At 45.6% G+C, this 15,405-nt stretch overlaps 1 protein-coding gene across 28 annotated transcripts in view; it reads left to right on the forward strand.

Moving 5' to 3' along the window:
- The window catches only part of adgrl3.1 (adhesion G protein-coupled receptor L3.1), a 1,080,538-nt gene that overhangs the window by 722,259 nt on the left and 342,874 nt on the right, over positions 1 to 15,405 (forward strand). For 22 of the 28 annotated variants that reach the window (XM_038804386.1, XM_038804389.1, XM_038804387.1 and 19 more), the window contains exons 6-7: positions 12,570 to 12,584; positions 13,258 to 14,055. In XM_038804386.1, coding sequence (XP_038660314.1) covers positions 12,570 to 12,584; positions 13,258 to 14,055 — 813 coding nt within the window. The remainder of the gene's footprint in view (positions 1 to 12,569; positions 12,585 to 13,257; positions 14,056 to 15,405) is intronic. The other 6 variants (XM_038804397.1, XM_038804369.1, XM_038804398.1 and 3 more) reach the window with 1 other exon arrangement.

Genomic DNA, 15,405 nt, shown 5'->3' on the forward strand with positions numbered 1-15,405 from the left:
GTGCTTTCTTGGTGATAGCGTCGACGTGAGTGGACCAGGATAGATTTTTGGTGATGTGCACCCCTAGAAATTTGAAACTGCTCACCATCTCTACCTCGGCCCCGTTGATGCTGACAGGGGTGTGTACAGTACTTTGCTTCCTGAAGTCGATGACTAGCTCTTTAGTTTTGCTGGCATTGAGGGAGAGATTGTTGTCGTTACACCACTCCACTAGGGTCTCTATCTCCCTCCTGTATTCGGACTCGTCGTTATTCGAGATCCGGCCCACTATGGCCGTATCGTCAGCAAACTTGTAGATGGAGTTGGAACCAAGTTTTGCCACGCAGTCGTGTGTGTACAGGGAGTAGAGTAGGGGGCTAAGTACGCAGCCTTGCGGGGCACCGGTATTGAGGACTATTGTGGAGGAGGTGTTGGTGTTCATTCTTACTGACTGGTCTGTTGGTCAGAAAGTCAAGGATCCAGTTGCAGAGTGGAGAGTCAAGTCCTAGGTTTTGGAGCTTTGATATGAGCTTGGCTGGGATTATGGTGTTGAAGGCGGAGCTGTAGTTAATAAATAGGAGTCTGATGTAGGAGTCCTTGTTTTCGAGATGCTCTGGGGATGAGTGTAGGGCCATGGAAATGGCGTCTGATGTGGACCGGTTGCGACGGTATGCGAATTGAATTGGGTCAAGGCGTTCCGGGAGTATGGAGGTGATGCGCTTCATGATCAGCCTCTCAAAGCATTTCATTACAACTGACGTCAGGGCCACCGGGCGGTAGTCATTGAGGCATGTTGCCTGGTTCTTCTTTGGTACCGGTATGATGGTGGTCTTCTTGAAGCAGGTGGGGACCTCGGAGTGGAGTTGGGATAGGTTAAAGATGTCTGTGAATACCTCTGCCAGCTGGTATGCGCAGGCTCTGAGTGCACGACCAGGGATCCCTTCCGGGCCCATCGCCTTCCGTGGGTTCACTTTCAGGAAGGCCGATCTGACTTCGGAAACTGTGATGGTGAGTATGGGTGAATTATGGGCTGCTGGGGCACTCGACAGCGGATTGTTGGTTACCTGCTCAAACCGAGCATAGAATTCATTAAGTTCATCGGGGAGGGGTGCGCTGCTGCCAGAGATACTGCTCGGCTTCGCTTTGTAGCCCGTTATGTTGTTTAGTCCTTGCCACAACCGCCAAGAGTCTGTCTGTGACTCTAGCTTAGTTTGATATTCTCTCTTGGCATCTCGGATGACTTTGCGGAGGTCGTACCTGGATTTCTTGTTTCTTACGGTCTTGGGCTGAGTAGCAGCCAGATGGGATGCTTTCTATGGTGCATCTGTAAAAATTGGTAAGAGTCAATGTAGACATGCCGAATTTCATTAGATTCCTGAGTATAAGCATTGTTGTACTTTCTTGGTCGTAGTGTTGCCGTGGGTGGACCAGGACAGATTGCTGGTGATGTGCACACCTAGGAATTTGAAACTGTCAACCATCTCCACCTCAACACCATTGATGCAGACAGGGGTGTGTACGATACTTTGCTTCCTGAAGTTACACCACGCCACTAGGTTCTTTATCTCCCTCCTGTACTCTGGCTTATCATTGTTCAAGATCCGACTTGCGACAAACTTGTAGATGGAGTTGGAGCCAAATTTTGCCATGTGTGTGTATAGGAAATATAGTTGGGGGCTAAGTACTAGCCTTGCGGGGCCCGGTATTGAGGACGATCATGGAGGAGGTCTTTTTGTTTATCCTTGCTGATTGTGGTCTATGAGTCATGAAGTAGAGGGTCCAGTGCTGAAGGAGGAGTCAAGTCCTAGGTTTTGGAGTTTTGATATGAGCTTGGCTGGGATTATGGTGTTGAAGGTGGAGCTGTGGTCAATGAATAGAAGTCTGATTTAGGAGCCCTTGTTGTAGAGATGCTCCAGAGATGAGTGTAGGGCCAGGGAGATGCCATTTGCTATGGACCAGTTGTGGTGGTAGGTGAATTGCAGTGGATCAAGGCAGTCTGGAAGTTTGGAGTTGATATGTCTCATGACCAACCTAGCGAAGCACTCAAAAGAGAGATTGGATAGACAAAGGGTCATCTAGACTTGAAACGTTCACTCTTTTCTCTCTTTACAGATGCTTCCAGACCTGCTGAGATTTTCCAGCATTTTCTCTTTTGGTTTCAGATTCCAGCATCCTCAGTAATTTACTTTTATTTGGATAGAGTTAGATTGTTTTCCTTGGAACAGAGGAGACTGAGGAGCAACATGATTGAGATGTATAAGTTATGAGGGGCATAGATAAAGTAGACAGGAAGGAACTTTTCCCCTTGTTGGAGGGATCAATATTCAGGGGATAGGATTTATACTCATTTGGAAACAAATTGACTCATTAGCAATAGAAAGCATAGTTTTGTGAAGGGGAGGCCATGCCTCACTAATTTGATCGAGTTTTTTGAGGAGGTGACAAAGATGATTGATGAGGGGAGGGCAGTGGATATTGTTTACATGGACTTCAGTAAAGACTTTGACAAGGTGTCTCATGGCAGACTGGTACAACAGGTGAAGTCACACGGGATCAGAGGAAGGGTCGCAGTAGAAGGGTGTTTTTCTGAACGGAAGGATATGAGTAGTGGTGTTCCCCAGAAATCTGTGCTGAGGCGTCTGTTGTTTGTAGTATACATAAATGATTTGGAGGAAAATGGTCTGATTAGTAAGTTCACGGATGACACCAAGGTTGGTGGAAGGGCAATAGCGTTGCGGATTGTCAGAGGACATAGTAGGACATAGATAGATTGGAGACTTGGGCAGATAAATGGCAAATGGAGTTTAATCCAGACAAGTGTGAGGTAATACAGTTTGGTAGATCTAACATGGAGGGTAAATATACCATAAATGGCAAACCTCTTAGGAATATAGAAAGCCGGAGGGATCTACGCTTGGAAGTCCACAGGTCTTTGAAAGTGGCAACACAAGTGGACAAGGTTGAGGGGTGACCTGAGGAGTCGACAGGATTATGAGGGGCATGGATAGAGTGGATGTGCAGCCGCTCTTTCCCAGGGTGGAGGGGCCAGTAACCAGGCGGTATAGGTTTAATAGCCATGGGGCAAAGTTTAGAGGAGGTGAGCGAGGCAGGTTTCTTACGCAGAGGGTGGTGAGTGCCTGGAACTCGTTGCCAGGGGAGGTTGTGGAAGCAGATATATTAACGGCTTTCAAAAGGCATCTTGACAAACACATGGATAGGATGGGTATAGAGGGATACGGCACAAGGAAGTGCTGAGGGTTTTGGCCAAGGTTGGTATCATGGCTGGTACAGGCTTGGAGGGCCGAAGGGCCTGTTCCTGTGCTGTATTGTTTGTTCTTCTTTGTTCTTCACTCAAAGGGTTATTGATCTTTAGAATATTCTACCCCAAAGAGAAGTGGATGCTTAGAAGTCAATGAGTATATTCAAGAGACAGACTGATAGGTGTTTGTATACTAAAGCAAATGGAATAATCTGGGAAGGTGACTATCATGTTAGGATAAAAGCAAATTATTGTGGATGCTGGAATCTGAAACGAAAGAGAAAATGCTGGAAAATCTCAGCAGGTCTGGCAGCATCTGTAGGGAGAGAAAAGAGCTAACGTTTTGAGTCGAATGACTCTTTGTCAAAGCTGGTTTTGAAGGATGAAATGAAACTGGGGACTGGGACAGCTTTGAGAGAGAGTAAAACGGTGCTGCAGGAGAGAGATGTCGAGTGTCTTCATGTGGCGCCGCATGGCACTGAGTGTGGCTTTCAGGATGCACCGAAAGCAGCAGTTGGAAGAATGTTGTCAATCCTGGAGGTACCTGTAATCCTGAAGGTTACATGCAGGGTGGAATTTAAGTTGAAATCCCCGTGGGGTAAGTCGGAGACAAAGACAGTCACTGAGGAAGGAAATATGGCTGTGGAAGTGAGTCTTGGTAAATACCTTGTCCAACACTAAGAGAGAAATGGAAAGCACTGAAGTTGGATAGTGGGCAAGGGACTTACGGAAATCCTGTTGGAGAGAAGAGCAGTACTTCTTCAGGGTAGGCATTCCTGGAAGAGAGGTGGCAGTGAGTTAAACACTGGTTAAAAGCAAATTACTGCGGATGGTGGAATCTGAAACGAAATTGGACTCAAAACGTTAGCTCTTTTCTCTCCTGACAGGTGCTGCCAGACCTAGAACATAGAACAGTACAGCACAGAACAGGCCCTTCGGCCCTCGATTTTTTGCCGAACAATGATCACCCCACTTAAACCCACGTAACCCGTATACCCGTAACCCAACAATCCCCCCATTAACCTTACACTACGGGCAATTTAGCATGGCCAATCCACCTAACCCGCACATCTTTGGACTGTGGGAGGAAACCGGAGCACCCGGAGGAAACCCACGCGCACACGGGGAGGACGTGCAGACTCCACACAGACAGTGACCAAGCCGGGAATCGAACCTGGGACCCTGGAGCTGTGAAACATTGATGCTAACCACCATGCTACCGTGAGGCCCTAACTAGCTGCTGAGATTTTCCAGCATTTTCTCTTTCCTAACATGTTAGGATCCTGAATGAGAACCCAAGCATTTTCAATTTGTCAAACTGTGAGGAAATGTTACTGCACCACAGGAGTGATAACATTGACCAATAGGTGTCTTTTATGTTAAAAGCAAACTTTAATTTGGATATTTTTGAGGGCAATGATCTCTCGGGGGGAAAGCAGCAATAGCCAAATTTGGTTGGTTCTGCTGCAAAGGGGAGGAGTAAAACGTGTGGGAATGCAATAGTTATAGTGGATTCAATTGTAAGGGGATTAGATACGCATTTCTGTGGCAACAAATGAGACTCCAGGATGGCATGTTACTTCACTGGTGCTGGGGTCAAGAATGTCTCAGAGTGAATACAAGACATTCTGGAGATGGAGGTTGAACAGCCAGTGGTCGTGGTACACATATCTACCAATGACATAGGTTAAAAAAGGAATGAGGTCCTAAAAGCAGAATAATAGGGAGTTGGGAAGAATGGTGAGAAATCAGACTGCAAAAATAATGATCTTAGGATGACTACCAGTGCCACCTGCTCGTCTGAGTAGAAATAGCAGAATATATTGGATGAATACATGGCTGAAGTGTTGGTGTGAGGTGGAAGGTTTCAGATTCCTGGGGCATTGGGCCCAGTTCTGGGGGAGGTGCGAACATTGCAAACTAGATGGGTTGCACCTGGGCAGGACCTGGGTTGATGTCGTGGGAGGAGTATTAGCTGGAGTGTTTGGGGTGGGTTTAAATTAAAACGGCAGGAGGACGTTAGAGGAGGAGGAAAAGAGAACAAAACCAAAAGCCAAAAAGGGAATAAGAAAATTGACAGCGAAACCCAAGGACCAGATTCAAACAGGACCACAGTGAACAATATTGGGCCGATCCACCTACCCGGCACGTCTTTTTGAATTGTGAGGGTGAGACCCACACAGACAAGGGTCTGTGCAAATGTGCAAACTCCACACGGACAGTGACCCGGGACAAAACCCGGATCCTCGGCGCTGTGAGGCAGTGCTACCTACTGCACCGCCGTGCAGCCCTTACTAATCACGCAAATAAACGTTAAAAGGTCTGATATTGTCGGGCTTTGTTGCCTTTTCTTACCCTTTATGTGAACCACAAGCTGTTTCAATATTGACCAAATGACCACACAACCAGTATGTTAGCTCAAAAACACAGTTTAGTAAAAACACAAGACTTGTATCACTATGCAATAATACACGCGGCTCCATACTAAACTACACCTAACGACCGAGATGACCTTTACTTAATTTCAAGTGACCAGCACTGTGCGAGATAAGGCCTTTATCTGGATCCATGTGGTCGGTTGGAAGTTGTTGGGTTCGTCTCAGCTGGGCTCGTTCTTCAGGAATGGTCGCGGGTCCTTGAACCTGGTTGTTCTGCTGCAGTTGGTCGCACACAGGCCGGTCCCAAAAGAAACACGGCTTTTTATCCTTCATCTCTTTCGTGCCCTTTTGGGCAGTCCTTACTCCAGGTTCAATGGATCGATAGGGTTTTCAATCACCCTCATCGATCTCAGCCAATTAGGGTGCGGATACCTTGATAGCTGGGCGGGTCCCAGCTATCATTGTCCCAGGCACGTAGGCCTTTCCAAATAAGGTGGGGGGGGGGGGGGGGGGGGCTGTTAGTCTGCTACTGCTGTAACTCCTTGATTCAAACTCTTAATGTCCTGGGGGAAATGGTGATCGACTATTAATGGACACAAGTTTCAGCCAAGTCTGGTTTCTTTGCACAGTACACAGGGGCTGTGTACCTGTCTGTATCCCAAATTGACCACAATTCCCATGGTTCTTTGCAGGCGGCCATTTTGCATGGCTACAGCTTACCAAGACATGGCTGCAGGGTGACGAATGATGAGAACTGAATGTCCAGGAATATTCAGGTATTTAGGAAGGGCAGACAAAAATGAAAAGGTGGTGGAGTGGCAGTGCTGGTTAAAGAGGAAATTAACGCAATAGCGGGGAAGGATATTGGCTCTGACAATGTAGAATCTGTATGGGTAGAGCTGAGAAACACCAAGGAACAACAAACATTGGAGCGTCGTATATAGACCCCCAAACTGCAGTGGTGATATTGGGAATGGCATTGAGTAGGAAATTAGAGACATGCGAATAAAGGAACATCTGTACAGATGGGTGAATTTAACTTGCACATAGACTGGGCAAATCAAATTAGCCACAATACCGTAGAGGAGGAATTCCTGCAGTGTATGGTTTCTGGACTAATGCGTTGAGGAACCAAGTAGAGAGCAGGCCACCTTAGACTGGGTACTGTGTAATGAGAATGGAATCATTGGCAATCTAGTTTTGTTAGTTTCCTGTAATATCGTAGAATTTTTCATCAAGATTGAGAGTGAAGACGATGATTCAAAGACAAGGGTCCTCAATTCTAATAAAGGAAACTCCGATGATATGAGGTGTGAGTTGGTTTGATCGATTGGGAATGTTATTTAAAGGGATGACAGTGGATAGGCAATGGCAAACATTCAAGGAATGCATGGGGGAACTGCAACAACTGCTCATTAAGGGAGCCTTCTCCAGAACTGTTGGACGAGGAACCATGTCAGTGTAGGACTTGTGGGCGCCGACCCCGTCGCGGACGCCGGTCCTGGGGGTGTCAGAGGCGCCGACGATTCAACAAAAACTGTGGCCAGCCCAGGGACCGTACCTTCCATTTGGATGAACCTGAGGGTACTACTCCCAAGGATGTGGAGACAGAGGACGACTGCCTGCATCTGCATTGTGTGGCAGCTTCCTGAGTGACCCCATTAAGGTGAGGGTACGGGTCAATGGTCACCCGCTTGAGATGGAGTTGGACACTGGCGCAGCGGTCTCAGTGATTGCCCAGAGGATGTTCGACCACATCAAGCAGGGTACATAGACCCTTACATTAACCGACACACAGGCAGGGTTGGCCACCTCTACAGGGGAACCATTGAACATTACTGGAACTACGATGACCCCTGTTTCTTATGGATGCCAGGAGGGGCGTTTCCCGCTTATCGTGGTGCGTGGCCACGGGCACAGCCTGTTGGATCGGGTCTGGCTTTGCCATTTGCGGCTGCAATAGCATTCTTCAGACGGGTTCTGGAGGTTTGACGGAGGTACTAGGACAATACCCAGACTTATTTAGCCCACTTTGGGGAAGATAAAAGTTTAGCCCATATTCAGGTTGGCCTCGGAAGCCACACCGCGCTATTTCCTGGCGCGCCCTGTGACGTACGCCTTGCTTGAAAAAGTAGACGTGGAGCTCACTCGTTTGGAGTCCTTGGGTATCATCAGGCTCGTCCATTTCGCAGACTCAGCAGCGGCAGTTGTACCGGTAATGGTCCAGATGCTATGGTTCGCTTGTGTGGCGACTATAAACTTGCATTGAATACGGCTTCACGACGCGACTGATATCCAATGTCCCGCCTAGAAGATCTCTACGCGAAGCTTGCAGGTGGACTCTCATCCACGAAATTGGATACGAGTCACGCCAACCTACAGCTCGAGTTGGGCCCTGCCTCTTGGCCAAATGTAACTATCATAACACACAGGGGCCTGTATGAGGACACACAGGTACCATTTAGAGTGTCCTCTGCTTGCACTATTTTTCAATGCGTCTTGGAGAGCATCTTGCGAGGTTTACCACGTGTCGCTGTTTACTTAGACGATAATTAATTATGGGACCTATGGAGCAGGAACATTTGGATAATTTGGAGGCTGTCCTTCCAGGCTTCTCAGAGTCTGGAGTCCGTTTACGTCGTACAAACTATGTCTTTCAGGCGAAGGAAGTGGTCTAGGAAGTGGTCTAGCTAGGTTATCAGGTGGACTGCAAAGGTTTGCACTCCGTCGCGGAGAAGGTGCGCGCAATTCAACAGGCCCCCTCCCCAACTGACGCTTTACATCTTCGTTCTTTTCTTGGCGTTGGCCGATCCGGCAGTTTGCGACCTGTTGTCTGTTATATTTCGACAATTGGGCCCGATCGCTTACCAGGTGCAAGCCCAGGGTTATATTCAACGCAAGCATTTAGACCACATTCGGTCCAGAAGGCCGCCTCTTCCAGAGATTCCCCACCCTTGGAGATCACTTCTCCGGCCGCAGCGACCACTGGATTCGGACAGAGTGGAGGTTCATCCTCGCGATCTTTCTCTGGCGCCGCACTCGCAGCCTGCTCGTGTCATTGCAGAACCCCATAAGATATATGAGATATGGACGTTGGGAAGACGGAAGTTTTGGGCTCCGACTCCAAGATGGATACACAGGACCCCTCCGAGGGGGAGTGCTCAGGGTCCCAAGACCCACGGATGTACAGCCATTACACCGTTCATCTCAAAAGCGCCGTTCGCCTTCTCGTTACACGTCGCCCGAACCAGTGCCGCGTGTGAATGATGTCCGGCCTGCGGTAAAATGAGTCCGACGTCCTCCTTCGCCAGGGTCTTCGGTGGATTCCTCTGACTTGTGGGGGAGGGATATTATAACCTGCCTGAATATTATTGGCTGGGGACTATTGGGTGTCCAGAGTATGAGCTCCCCAACGAGGAAGGCGGAGTAATCATTAGCAGTTTCACCTGCATAAATAGAGCTGACCAGTGTGGTACTAGCTAGAGGAGTGAAGCAGTGGAAAATGCTCCTACTACTGCTGCTGTATATATGTAATTGTAAATAAATTTATTTCTTTTGACTCTGCAAACTTGTGCTGGATTCTTCGTGGCCCTCACAAAATTCACCTGGGTTTAACGTTAATGCAAAAAGAATGAAATATGAGTTCTTACATTCGTCACGATGAGCTATGATGGCTTTGAATGGCAGAGCAGGTTCAATGGGCTAACTGGCCATACTTTGCTCCTATTTCTTTCCACTATACTGAAATCTGTTTTGAAAAGTAAACAAAGGAAATCAGCAAGCAATATGATTTCTGGGAAAAGTCATGGATCATGGCACCTCCCTTTTTGAATTTTTTTCTTTAACATTGTGACTTGAGACTGGAAGAGAATATGCCTTTTTTTTGTAGCTGGTGTCAATGAAGGCTTGTTTTTGCTCCTCAAGAATTCAGCAATGACCAGAAATAAAAATCTGGATTCAATGACAATAACTTTTTACGGAACTTGTCCAATTGTCTTTTCATTAAATCAGGCAGATTCAGTAACGGGTGGCGTGAGCTTTCTGTCAAATTTCTCTTCCTGGGCTCTGCTCTCAGTGATACTGAATGTCCAAGAAAGGAAGATTGGAACTCACGCCCAAGATGATTCACTTGTGCAACTTCACTTCCGTACACCAGACGGAGCACATCCCTTCTCCTCGAAGCTAAATTTGCTGTCAATGTTTTTTTTAAATTAAGGACCTTAGGAAGTGGTGGGGAGACCACAGGAACCAGGAGCAGAATTAGGCCACTCGGCCCATCGAGTCTGCTCCGCCATTCAATCATGGCTGATATTTCCTCATCCCCATTCTCCTGCCCTCTCGCCATAACCTCTGATCCCCGTATTAATCAAGAACCTATCTATCTCTCTCTTAAAGAGGATGGAACTGGGAGGAACGGAAGTAGCTGAGGAATAAAACACGAGCGCATTTAACTGTGTGTTTCCAAGCACCCACAGCGCTGAGAAACACATGGCTATACAGCACCACTCACGTTAAATAAGGGACTTCAGCAGGGAACGCGTGGCTGGGGCCACACATAGCCCTGCTTTCTGCACCAAGGAGATCCGCTTGGCAGAACTTCTCAGTGTAGCGAGATCGGGATGCTATTGTTAAATGAAGTCCCGATCTCCGAGGCCCCCGGCCCACCATCAAACCCCAACGCACTATGGGAGGGTCTCTTGCACCCACCGCCCAGCGCACCCCCAGCCCAATTGCCAGCACACAAAATATGCACTTTGGAACCTTGGCAGTGCCAGGCTGGCAGTACCCAGGTGGTGCCAGCAGTACAGGGGTACCATTCGATCTACTGGGAGACCCCCTCAAGTACTGTTCTGTCTGGCCCCCATTTATGAGGACCAGTGCTGAACGGCACTTGCCCGAGGTCTCCGACGCAAAGGGGATAAGTCCCACGCCTCGGATAACTCCGGAATCTGTACATTAAAAAGAGGCTAGCTGTCTCGCGGCACGGTGGCACAGTGGTTAGCATTGCTGCCTCACAGCTCCAGGGATCCGGATTCAATTCCGGCCTCGGGTGACTGTGTGGAGTTTGCACCTTCTCCCCATATCTGCGTGGGTTTCCTCCGGGTGCTCTGGTTTCCTCCCACAGTCCAAAAATGTGCAGGTTAGGTGGATTGGCCATGCTAAATTGCCCCTTCGTATCCAAAAGGTTAGGTTAGCGTACTGGGTTACGGGGAGAGAGTGGATGCGTGGGCTTAAAAATAGGGTGCTCATTGCAAGTGCCGGTGCAGACTCGATGGGTCGAATGGCCTCCTTTTGCACTGTAAAATTCTATGAAATGTATGAATATGCAGATTTGCTAAAAAAGCGGTTGAAATCACAATGTCTCGTGAAATCAGTTTAGATCTCGTGAGGCGTTGCAAGCCGGGTAGATCCCCGGAGCAGTGTCTCACGGCTTTTATCGGCCACGTTGCACCGCGGTGCGCTGCTTTTTGGGCACAGCATGGCCGTTGGATCAAGCCCTAAGTTGTTTACAGAGAAGGGAAATCTACAGCTTTTATTTTTAATTGTCAGTCTTCAAAAAAAGGGTAGAAACAGATTTGAATGAGCATTACTGAACCATTCAAGAATCTTTTGGAAGAATATAAGAAATAAAGTCACAGGGTAAAGCATATAGTCCATTGAGCCCGCTCCGCAATATAATACAATCATAGCTGATCTATGGTATCAGTTGTATTTTCCATCCCACTCCCCACATACCACGATTTCCTGAGACACCAGAAAACTGATAGAGCAACGCGGGCATTGAAGTATTAAGGTAAAGCCTGTCTGAATTCATTTTGGAAACAATTTGTTTCTTTATCTGCAGACCCAGCATTGCAAATATATTTGTAACAGAAATTTTAAAACTACTTTGTATGAAGCTGTTGTATTACAAAATAGTCCAAGAACATACTCATTCTCCAAACTGCAGAGATTGCTTAGATACAGTTTAAAAACCATAGCTCAGATTCCCTGTGCTGAGGTTAATCCTTACTCTACTGAACTAGAGGATTATAGCCCTGTGTGCTGGAATGGAACCTCATCCTGTCAGTCCTTTCTGCCCAACAAACCATATTTTTAATGACTGCCTTATCAGTCCAGCCCTGAAGCTCTTTCATTCATGTGCGGTAAGTTGTACACATAATGGTCAATTGAACTCCTTGTACTTTTAAAGAAATCTCTCTCACCCACCCCCTCATTCCGCCTTCGACCCACTTTAAAAATGAAACAGAAACAAATGGATGTGTCAGAAGTTTGACATACATAGTACATTTTAAAGCTTTGTAAAAATGACGGAATTACTTGTTTGCAACATGGACCTCTCCTTGGGTCAAATTTCTGCTGACAAATTTATCGGGTGTTTGAGTAATTTGTTAATCTTCACTCCTTGGAATTTTAACCGACTGCTGATGTTCAGCGAGCCACAACAGCAAAGCCATTTGGTTTTCAGGTCTAAGAACTTCTCTGGACTTAAGTCAGTGCTGCATGGGCTTCTCATATTCAGGCTTGACAAATAGCTGTTCATTCCCTCGGCTAAAATGGTCAAAATTGATCAACATCAATTATAAACCAGCCATGGACAGTTTATAGTCACTGCATGGATCAGTTGAGTTAAAATGATGTCAGAACATTCAAAATTGACTTGCATTTGTCAATATTGTGTCACTTATACAACTCGTGTCCTTCAGCATCCTATCAACCATTTTAAAAGAAAATTGTGTTGCATAAGTAAAATTGTTTTTCATAAGTAATTCTCACCAGTTTTACAAAATAATTAAATCCCTCTGTTCCAGTGATGATAGCTACATACCTTAAGCTGTCTGCTTCCTCTCACCTTTAATGTTTTTTTTACAGTAATGCCACACTGTTGATTACCATTAATCTGTTCTCTTTTCTCCTTCACTTCTTTCTTCCTTCTCCCAATGCCTAAGTAGAAGTGGAACAGAAAGGTAATAAAATACCTTCGAAATTAAACATTTACAATCAGTGTCATGCAGTTACTTTTGTTTTAACGTTTTGTTGTGTAGAGGTTTGTTTAACGAAGTATAGGTGCACCATCCTCCATTCTGCTGCTTGCTAACAGAACATGCACATTTTATTTCACAACATACAATTTTTCTGCTTCATTAGAGGAGATCAGATCATAGAAGACTCAAATGTTTCCTTCCCCAAAAATAACCTACCCATATCATGCCTCTTCCATTTCATTTTTGTTCTTTGCATCCATTTAATGAAAGCTGTTATTTATGTTTTGTTTTTAAACTGTATGTTTTATTTCAAAGTAAGTCAATAGATAGTTATAATGAACTGACAATAACAGTGAACACCCGAAACCACTATTCCATTTTATTTAAGAAAAGAAAACATTTTTCAGTTTCGAGATATGAAAAGTAATTTATTCAGTTTTCTGAATATTTCTCAACTGTATTTAGGAATTTAATTCTTTAATTGACCTTATTTATGTATATTTGTATGGTTTTGTAAATCTGACTGGATAACATCTTTGCATTTAAATTAGTTGTTAGATCCTCAAGAAAATTTGAATACAAAGATCAGAATAGCTCCAAATTTGAGCTGCCTTCTGGAATTTTAACAAATCTATCTTGTCTTCTGTTTCCACAGTTTTCTTATGTCCTGGAACACTTAAAGCAGTGTATCAGATGGATCACTTGTTTGAGTCTGATCACCAGTCAGGAGCCTGGTGCAAAGACCCACTACAAGCTTCTGACAAGGTCTACTATATGCCTTGGACCCCATACAGAACGGATACTTTAACTGAATACTCTTCAATGGGGGATTTTATTGCCGGTCGACCGACCATCACCTATAAGCTTCCACACAGAGTGGATGGAACAGGATTCGTAGTGTACGATGGAGCGTTATTCTTTAATAAAGAGCGTACAAGAAATATTGTGAAGTTTGATCTCAGGACGAGGATCAAGAGCGGTGAAGCCATCATAGCCAGTGCCAATTACCATGACACATCACCATACCGGTGGGGCGGAAAGTCAGATATTGACCTTGCAGTTGATGAAAATGGTTTGTGGGTTATATACGCAACTGAACAGAACAATGGAAAAATAGTGATCAGCCAGTTAAATCCTTATACCTTAAGAATTGAGGGTACCTGGAATACTGCTTATGACAAGAGGTCAGCTTCAAATGCTTTCATGATTTGTGGAATTCTGTATGTGGTGAAAACAGTTTATGAAGATGATGACAATGAAGCCACTGGGAATAAAATTGACTACATCTATAACACGGAGCTGAGTGTGGATGGAAATATGGAAATATCATTCCCCAACTCCTACCAGTACATTGCCGCAGTGGATTATAACCCCCGAGATCACAAACTATATGTGTGGAACAATTACCATGTTCTGAAGTATTCACTGGAGTTTGGTCCACTCAATGAAAAAGGTACGTGGTGTCTGCCTGATCTAACTTGACTCTGTTAATGTTCTCCATTACAGAAATAACTCCTAAGTGCCTCTTTGATTGGTTAAACTGGAAATTTAAACACCATGCTCCCCTCTCTCTGCTCTGAACAGCAAAATGCAATTGAAATACATAATTTGAGCACAGCTTGCTGCCTGACGTGGAGTTGGATCCAAAGAGAAGCGAGAGAGGAACAAAGGGAACATTACAGCACAGGAACAGGCTCTTCGGTCCACCTAGCCGACGCCGATCCAGATTCCTTATTTAGACCTACTACTTATTGCCCAAACGATCTGTATCCCTCCATTCCCCGCCGTTCATGTGCTATCATACCTTCCTCCACCACCTCCACTCGCGACGCCTTCCAGGCACCCACCACTATCTGCATTAAAATCTTTCCCCACACATCTCTAAACGTTCCACCTCTCACCTTGAATCTGTGCCCCCTTGTAATTGAGTCTTCCACCCTGGGAAAAATTTCCTGACTGTTCACCCTGTCTATACCTCAGGTAATTTTGTAGACCTCACTCGGGTCTCCCCTTAACCTTTGTCTTTCCAATTACTACAATCCGAGTTTATTCAAACTCTCCTTGTAGCTAACACCCCCCAGACATGGCAATATCCTGGTAAACCTTCTTTGCAATCTCTCCAAAGTGTCCACATCCTTCTGTTAGTGTGGCAGCCAGAACTACACACAATATTCCAAATGTGGCCCAATTAAAGTTTTATTCAACTGTAACATGACCTCCCAACTCTTGTACTCAATGCCTCGGCCGATGAAGGCAAACCTGCCATATGCTTTCTTGACCACCTTATCCATCTGCATTGCAACTTTCATGGAACTATGGACCTGAACACCCAAATCCCTCTGTATGTCAATGCTCCTAAGGGTTCTGCCATTTACTGTATAATTCACAGCTGAATTTGATCTTCCAAAATGCATCACCTCACATTTGTCCGGATTGGAATCCATCTACCATTTCTCTGCCCCACTCTCCAATCTATTTCTGACAGTCCCCTTCACCATCTGCAACTCCATCTATTTTAGTGTCATCTGCAATCTTGTTAATCAGACCATCTACATTTTCCACCAGATCATTTATACATATATATATAATATATATATATGGTATATATTACAAGCAACAGTGGTCCCAACAATGATCCTTGTGGAAAACCACTAATTACAGATCTGCATTCTGAAAAACTCCCTTCCACTATTCCTCTCTATCTCCTTTTGCCAAACAGTTCTTTATCCACCTAGCCAGCCCATCCCAAATCCCATGCGACTTTACCTTTTGTACTAGTCTGCCATGAGGGACCCTGTGAAAA

Source organism: Scyliorhinus canicula, chromosome 8 (assembly GCF_902713615.1).
Source record: "Scyliorhinus canicula chromosome 8, sScyCan1.1, whole genome shotgun sequence".
Taxonomy (NCBI): domain Eukaryota; kingdom Metazoa; phylum Chordata; class Chondrichthyes; order Carcharhiniformes; family Scyliorhinidae; genus Scyliorhinus; species Scyliorhinus canicula.